This window comes from Nomia melanderi, chromosome 10 (genome assembly GCF_051020985.1).
Source record: "Nomia melanderi isolate GNS246 chromosome 10, iyNomMela1, whole genome shotgun sequence".
Lineage (NCBI taxonomy): Eukaryota > Metazoa > Arthropoda > Insecta > Hymenoptera > Halictidae > Nomia > Nomia melanderi.
Genome location: NC_135008.1, coordinates 11,499,697 through 11,508,193, shown reverse-complemented (window position 1 = coordinate 11,508,193; position 8,497 = coordinate 11,499,697). Strand labels below are relative to the sequence as shown.

Sequence of the window (8,497 nt, the reverse complement as noted above, 5' to 3'; positions counted from 1 at the left end):
TTCAACAATATGATCATTATAATTTAATATATTTTATATTTCAAATATTACATATCTATATACATACACAATGAAATAGTATATTCAGTATGTACAATATACTGAGCGTTGCTCAGAAGTTAATCTTTGAAATAAATGCAAGTCTAGTTGATCAGTTTTTATTTGTTCTTATTTTATTTTCGATGTTAATTCGTTATTCATTAATACGTTTACATGTAGCCAATAAAAACTATAAACAAGATACATAGCATGAGATCACTCTCGCCTCTGTGTCGTTCCAGAGACCATCTCATGAACAACGAAGAGCAAAGTACATAATTACTAAGTAAATACTTAAATACCTAGTATTATTTAGATACAGTAAAGATGATTCACGTGAAATTAGCAAGACGAACATGTATTTATTCATAAGTACTTACGTACCACAAAGGACTTTTAGGCTCAATACACACTATGGTTCCACTCTCGGTCCATTCAAACTCCGCTCAAAATTCTTTCATTGCTCATTATTTTTTATGAACAATAGAAATGATGAATGATAGAACAAGATCAAACCAAGATAGGACCGAGATTCATTCTGTGAACACATGCTTTACAAACAACTGAAATAATATTTGATCGAACTGAGAGCGGATCAAGAACGAGTCAAGAGCTAACCGATAGTGTGTATTGAACCTTACAAAAACGAATTTTCCATATTTTCTGAGATTCAATTTTCAGTGTGCATATGTGAATACAGAAGTTGTGTCTCACGAAAATGGTAGCTGAACTTTGCAGTAACAAATAATTAAATAGTACATACTCGTAGAGTGTGCAATTTTAGGATGTCGTATGCATAAGCGTGATAAGTCGGTTCTTTCTGTTTTATCCAATGATCTAGCAAAAGTAACAAAGATATCGTTTATAAAAAAAACGACAATACCGATTTAATGTTGTGCTTCAATACATTGGATTAAAGAATATGAATTAAATACAAAGTATTATCATAGAGAATAAACTTCTGTCGGAACGTTTGATATTTGTGGTTCTGAATTAAGTTAGAATCGTAATGTTGCCGGTTCTGTAAAGATAACATTTTCATTATCTTCTATAAATAAGTTATTGAACAAAAAAGGAAGGAAGGTTTCGATATAACGAATTGCCTATCTGTTATACCATGAAGTCGTACAGCTATATCATGAAACATAACTTCCATGATACGTATTTATTTATTTAATGGACATTGTAAGAATTTGGAAATAAATATTACGTGACGGTGTAGAGATAAGAAGGGTCTTTCACTATGTGCTTTAATACACGTAATACATGGGAATTACAGTAAATTACGCGTTAGATTCGAAAATATGTGTGGAAGGGGTTATCCTCCACCCATTTTGAACAATTATATTCATTTTTTCCTACAATTTTTTATCTTTGCATAGTACGCACTCGATATCGCAGAATTTTGGAAGCAAATTGATGGAATACAACTTGCATACACATGCGCATTGGAAACTAATGTATTTCATTATTTTATATTAAAAAAGGTTTAAATTATGTATATAAAAAATCTATCTCTTTGGAAGATATTATAATCTTAATATTGAGTAAATTTCTTTGTTTAACACGAACAAAATGTTTTTGAATATTACCTTTTATTGTCATTCTAGATAGCAATATATTTCTATATAGTACGTCGCAAAGTTGAAACTAAAATATTTCTTAAATTAATGATCATTTAACCCAAAGAGTTTAAGACATTTACATAAGGAAAAATAAATAGCGTTAAATCAATAACGTAATATAACGCATTACTATATGATTCTATTTAAAAAAATAAGGATAACTTTCATATGTCCTCTATTGTTTCTGAAAATATGCAACTTTATTTAAATTATTTTTGTCTGTAGGTATTGACCTAAATAAAAATCATAGCACTAGGTGATTTACCCTGCATATAAGAAACTTGAGATTTTACAATTAACACAAGAAAGAAAAATATTTGTAACAAATATTAAGATAATAACAAAATAACGAATCGTCATAATTACATATAAATATTAGAATAATAGTTTTATCATTTATATATTAAAATGAATAGAAGTAAATAATGCTTATTAGTTACTGTTTAATTTATAATTGAATTCAAATTTAGAATAAATGTTTCAATGCATAAAGTGTAAGTTAATACTCTCAGTTTATACACACAAACATATGCGGACACGTACGTATGATTCGTTATTGTATAAAATTAATATATGTAAATATTAATATAATAATGACTACAAATTTGTAATAGCAGAAAAATAAATAAACGAATTAAAAATGGTACTATTTACTTTTAATAAACATGTAAAAATTGAAAACATAACATGATACACTTAATAAGAGTGTAGATGATTTAAATTCTGCAGGAATTAAACATTTTATTCAGATACGTGCGTATCACACGAACTGCCCTTCATTGTGATTTGTTACGACCTGCCTGATTCACGGAACTAACAACGTGATCGCTGAACTATGTCCTCATCAAGTGCATAGAAAGATGTAAAGAACATTGTTAGTTGCAATGAACGAGAATATACTACTGAAAGTTCTAAATTAATATAGTCTTCCACAATATTTATAGATGAACTATACTAATAATTACATAAGTTTATTAATAAATTCTTTCACTGCGGATAACCAATTATTCAACGTATTATCGGTGAGTAAATTTATTGGTACTAACGAAGTTTAACGTACAATTCTTTTCATTATAAGATAGAATTAAAAATCTTTTTAATAAGTGAATTATTAAAAAATAGTTAAATGTATTTTTTTTTAGTTTTTGTTAAAGTATTTAAAGAAATGTCTCCTTTATTTAGTTTAAAGTTAATTTGATTAAATACTTGTTTAAAATAAGCAACTTTTGTTTTTTTCATATGTTTGACAATGAAATTTTGCTGTTACAGTCATTTAATTTTATTTTTATAATAAATTGCTATTATCTTACATGTAAGCACATGTTTAAAAAATTCAAGTAATTTCATACATTTTCTATTTCAGAGATGTCAGAACATGTTGAATTACAACATTTAGTTGATGGTGACATTGAAAACAATATCACAGCAAGACAAAAAAAATTCTCTATTTTATTTTGTAAATCGTGTCCCTATCTTGGTTTAATTTTAGCAACTTTATCATCATTATTTTTTTCATTATGCAGTGTTATTGTAAAAGGTTTGGTAGAAGTAAATCCAATGGAATTGGCAGCATTTCGATTTGTGGGTGTATTACTACCTGCAATACCAATTGTGATATATAAGGGAGAACATCCATTTCCAAAGGGGCGTAGGTTAATGTTAATATTAAGGAGCTTTGTAGGGACCACTGGCCTCATGTTAAGTTTCTATGCATTCAGACATATGCCATTAGCTGATGCATCTGTCGTAGTATTTTCTGTTCCCGTATTTGTAGCTATATTTGCAAAAATATTTTTAAAAGAGCCTTGTGGGATATTTAACGTTATTACAGTTTGCTTAACTTTAATTGGAGTAATTTTAATAACACGTCCACCGCTTATTTTCGGACATACTATAGAATCTCTTTCAGACGGACATGTAAAAACAGAACATGCAGATTTATGGGGTGCTATAGCAGCTTTCTCTGCAACTCTATTTGGTGCGAATGCGTATGTTTTATTAAGAGCTTTAAAAGGACTCCATTTTTCAGTAATAATGACAAATTTTGGATCATTTGCCTTGATTCAAACGATAATTATTTCTTGGGCTATAGGTGCACTTTGCTTACCTCGGTGTGGAACTGATAGACTTTTGGTTGTAGCACTAGCTCTTTTTAGTTTTGGAGGTCAAATATTACTAACGCTAGCTTTACAGTTGGAACAAGCAGGACCTGTTGCAATAGCAAGGTCAGCAGATATAGTTTTTGCCTTTTTTTGGCAAGTTCTATTTTTCAATGAAATACCAAACCGGTACTCAGTAGGGGGAGCAATTTTAGTTACAAGTTCAGTTTTATTGACTGGATTAAGAAAATGGGCGATTTCTTTACCAGAAACATCTAGTGTTAAAAAGTCTTTAGGAATTTTGGTGATGTAGATTACAAATTATAAAAAATAAATTTCAAAACATAGTAGATTTCCAAATACCTCTAGAGAGTTTCATAAGGTTTTAAATTCTAGTTGATTGTTTTAAAGTAACAGTGATTGTTTTGAAGAGAATTTTATAAAGATATAAAACAGATATTTATTCATATTAGATATGCTAAATTACTATCTTCCTCATCTAGTATACAATGACCATTACTTAATTTATTTAAGAATATATTTGAAAGTAATATATAAATAGATGATATATTTAAGTCATATAAAATTACTTTCAAAATTGTATAAGTTGCTTACAACTTATACCTGTGTGAAAGTGTATCAATATAAATACATAATTGATTTATGTAATCAATAATAATTATTAAGAATTATAGGATTACATAAAAAACGAATTACGAACATGTTTTATATTAATTTTCATCCTTTTTGTTCTTTATTCCAACAAATATAGTGAATGCAAAATTACTATGAAACATAAGATAAAACACTACATTGATAGTTATGTACAAACATCATTTCACAGAAAAAGAATGAATATGAAACTTCATTCTATAAGATTTAAAATGATTAAATAATAGAGTATTTATTACATTATTGTGTTAGGATGCGCAATTTGTACTTCTTAGTGTAAGTTACTGAAGCTTGAATTTATACATAATGTTTAAAAGATTTTTGAAAAATGTTCGTCTGTTGGAATGTAATCATTGGGATGTAACAGTGATATCCTTATAGTCTTCTCTTTCATGAAACAGCTTTGCTGCCTTCTGCTGTGGATTACTTTCGATTATTATGAATTCTAGTCTATTATTCAGTATTATAATAATATAAGATTAGAAATAATTATAAATTTACAAAACACACAAAATAATGAAGCACTTTCTTACATTTTACTACAAAATTAATTTTATTACATTTACAAAAGTTTATTGTATTAATTTCTATTCAGATACTAATATCATTATTTGATAAAAATAAAATACTGAAAACTGCATAAATATTAATGAATAATATAAGCTTTCTGAAATGATACTGATTAATAATGTTAATTGATAAATAATCAGTTATATATCTAATATATATAATAAATGAACTTATAATCGATATTAATAATTACTGAGTTCTTTCTTTTATAGCTATCAAAACATTTTTATAAGATATAAATTCAATTATATATGTACGTTTATAATATTAATTAAATTCTAACATTGTATTTTATGCATATCAAATTTCATAAATAAAAAAGTGTTTCTTTATTTTATGTGAATCATTCTTCAGCTTAGAACAAAGAATGCTCAGTCAATTTTACCTAAATGAGAATATTATTTAAACGACAAATTGCATAATATTTAAATACATTTTTATTTGTAAATATACACACAAATAGATGTCAAATTTGTATTTATAACTTGTTATTATAAATAGAATATATTATCACATAGTAAAATTGATGAGCGAAGTACATTATTTCTTTTCACAACCAAAAGAATTTGATAAAACAGGTATACAGTATGTTGCTTCAATTTATAAAAAATGCTATTTTTAAACATGCAATTCAAGTTTTAAATAGTTTATAATAACAATTGTAAGCACACAATGAAAATAGTCGTAATTAACAATTATTTACAAACATAATTTTGGTGTATTTAAATATAATTGTATGGAAAAATGCACATAGATAATTTCTACTGTTTTTTGAATTGAAATATTTTTTACTTGAGATTAGTGTTAATATGTAATAAGTAAATGAAAATCTATTTTTTACCTTTATATTTAAGAAATATAAAATAAAAATGAAATACTAAAGTACATTAAAGATTATAGTTATGTAAAATTTTAAATGTGAATTATAATTTTTATTAAATCTTAAAATTTTGTAAAAAAAACCATTATAATTATGCGTTTTTGCATTTAACACATCAATTTCTATTTTCAGAAATATACTTTAATAATGATTATCATGTGTTTATAAATATGAATATACTTTTTATTTAAAAAATAAAGATTCAGTTTTTATTATAACTTTTGTACTGTTATTTTTGTAATAACTAGTTAATGTTATTGTTGTTGTAAAATTATACCTAAAATGTTCATGTGCTTTGAAATAATGTTTAAATAATTAATGTTTAATTTTACAGTGCTTCGACAGTAATATTTTTTAAAGCTCGTACATTTATGACACAGATTTCCTGTAGATGGCAGTAACTATCATTGACATATGCAGGACTAGCCGCCACAAACATTTTCAATTCTGACAAGTAATAATGACCATTTAGGAAATGTCATATTTTTACGTAACTTTATTTAACATTACGATCTCTTTTTATGAACACATAAAACAAATGCATACATACAACTGAAAATACGATTAAAGAAATTGATATTGATAATTTATATTTGTTAATTAAAGCAATGTATTATATCAATAATTGCTAATAAAGTCGATATCTTTTGGTACATGCTATCAGAATGAAGTATATGCATTGGAATATAGAATAGTTAGTTATCTCTGTTCATCGCCATATTTTACATTATCTTAGTTTGTAATGCATGACATGTACTATAATCTTATCAGTGATATGGCTAAATAAAAAGAAATATCAGCTGATATAAAAGCATCTCGCATTTTAACATTTATACTATAGAGAAATCACTGTATTGTTTCAATTATGTGCATTTCATTTATTTATCGCAATCCAGATGCTAATTCTAAATCCTACCGATTAATTGTAGCATCAAATCGGGACGAATATTTTAAACGTCCTACGTTAACAGCTCAATTTTGGAAAGATCATCCAGAATGTTTGGGAGGTATGTGAAAAATATTTTTAATATGAATGTACATAATTATGTGTTAATAAATGATCGTGTAGACATTTATTTACAATTAATTCCTTATATAAATATTTAAATGTCATAATTGTATTATTTTTAAATAATCTTTGGATTATTATGAAAGTAAGTTTTAAAGAAGTAATCATTTATAACATTCTTGAAATTTTTTCTTGGGTACATTAAAACTAACAGTCTCAATTTTACGAAAATAATTATTACAAATAATAATTACATTTAATATATTTAATAAATGTTTAACCACATTTTATTTTTTGTATATATTTGTTAATTGTGTAGGTACCGATATGGAGCCTGGTAAAGAAGGTGGAACATGGCTAGCTTTATCGTTAAAAGGAAAGGCTGGTATCATTTTAAATTTACCTAATGAAGAAACATCATATGATACTCCTAAGAAGGGAAGAGGCCATTTAATAACTAATTTCATTACTTCGAATGATTCTGCAGTTTCATATTTAAATAAATTACACAAAGAAAATCAAAATGGTCAGCCATACAATCCATATTTATTGGTTTTAATTGATTTGTAGTAAGTAAACAATTTTCAAACTTTTAAGAATTACATTCTTTTTTCTAGTAAAAACTTCATATTTGTTTGTTTAGCAATGCAAACGTTAATTGCCTTAGTAGCTCAATAAAATCGAAAGGACCTTTTACAAATCACGATGCAGTGTTGGGGTGTAGTAATAGCGATTTTGACAGTCCTCTCAAAAAAGTAGAAGGAGGAAAAGAAAAATTCAGAAGCATACTGAAAAATATTGCAACGTTAAAAGAGGCAGATCTTATAGAAGAATTGTTAAAGCTTTTGAAATCAGAAGAAAGGTATTTCTTGTTTAAAGAATTGTGAACTGTATATGAAAATTATTCATACATATTGTTTAGTTTTTAATAAACCTTTGAAACATAGGTACTTACCAGATCCAGTATTGCAACAACGACATTCACCAATGTATGAAAAGCTCAGTTCAATTTTTATATCTGGTAAGGAATATTGTACAAGAACACATTCTATATTGTTAGTTAATGGAAACAATGAAATAGTATTTGTTGAAGATACACTTATGCCGGATTTAACATGGAAATGTCAAATATTTAATAATAATTTAATATGTGAAAATAAGTAAAAATAGCAATTATAAAACTAGTATTTATACAGAACATATTTAAACTGAATATGAAAGAGTTTCTTATAAAAACTGTTGATATAGACAAACGTTTGTATGAAAATTATTTAATTTTGGAAGATATAATTTTCTGCAAGTGAAACAGTAGAGAATATTTCAAATTCATATTAATTTTTTTAATAGTATTTACTGAAATAGATTCTCAAAAAAGTTATATACTAAATTGTTTCATTCTATGAGAAGTTATAATATTGTAAAAAATCGGAAAAACAAATTACATATATACTTATCTTTCTCCAACTAAACCATGGCTGTGTGGTTAATATAAATTAGACCATTCAATTAACGAAAAGTTTCTAAGGTTCAGTTTCAAGTTCTTATCACCTCATATGTCTGTAAATTAGCTCGTTTCACCGTACAAACATAAAAACTTTAACAT

At 26.1% G+C, this 8,497-nt stretch overlaps 2 protein-coding genes across 2 annotated transcripts; both read left to right on the top strand.

Annotated features, from left to right (window-relative positions):
* Window positions 1-2,267: 2,267 nt before the first annotated feature.
* LOC116428687 (solute carrier family 35 member G1) lies at window positions 2,268-6,882 on the top strand. The gene is made up of 3 exons (XM_031980664.2): window positions 2,268-2,686; window positions 3,028-6,339; window positions 6,815-6,882. The coding sequence occupies exon 2, from the start codon at window positions 3,030-3,032 to the stop codon at window positions 4,074-4,076; it is 1,047 nt and encodes a 348-aa protein (XP_031836524.1). The 5' UTR covers window positions 2,268-2,686; window positions 3,028-3,029; the 3' UTR covers window positions 4,077-6,339; window positions 6,815-6,882.
* Window positions 6,586-8,061, top strand: Tango2 (transport and golgi organization 2). Its single transcript, XM_031980765.2, has 4 exons — window positions 6,586-6,892; window positions 7,214-7,463; window positions 7,538-7,756; window positions 7,842-8,061. Exons 1-4 carry the CDS (start codon window positions 6,751-6,753, stop codon window positions 8,056-8,058), a joined length of 828 nt encoding a protein of 275 aa, XP_031836625.1. The 5' UTR covers window positions 6,586-6,750; the 3' UTR covers window positions 8,059-8,061.
* Window positions 8,062-8,497: the final 436 nt, after the last annotated feature.

What these genes read in the sequence shown, in the direction of transcription:
- Tango2 (XM_031980765.2), top strand. Translation starts at nt 6,751, where the DNA reads ATGTGCATTTCATTTATTTATCGCAATCCAGATGCTAATTCTAAATCC. An exon ending in TCATCCAGAATGTTTGGGAG is followed by an intron (nt 6,893 to 7,213) that starts GTATGTGAAAAA and finishes TTAATTGTGTAG; the next exon opens with GTACCGATATGGAGCCTGGT. An exon ending in TTGGTTTTAATTGATTTGTA is followed by an intron (nt 7,464 to 7,537) that starts GTAAGTAAACAA and finishes TTGTTTGTTTAG; the next exon opens with CAATGCAAACGTTAATTGCC.
- LOC116428687 (XM_031980664.2), top strand. Translation starts at nt 3,030, where the DNA reads ATGTCAGAACATGTTGAATTACAACATTTAGTTGATGGTGACATTGAA.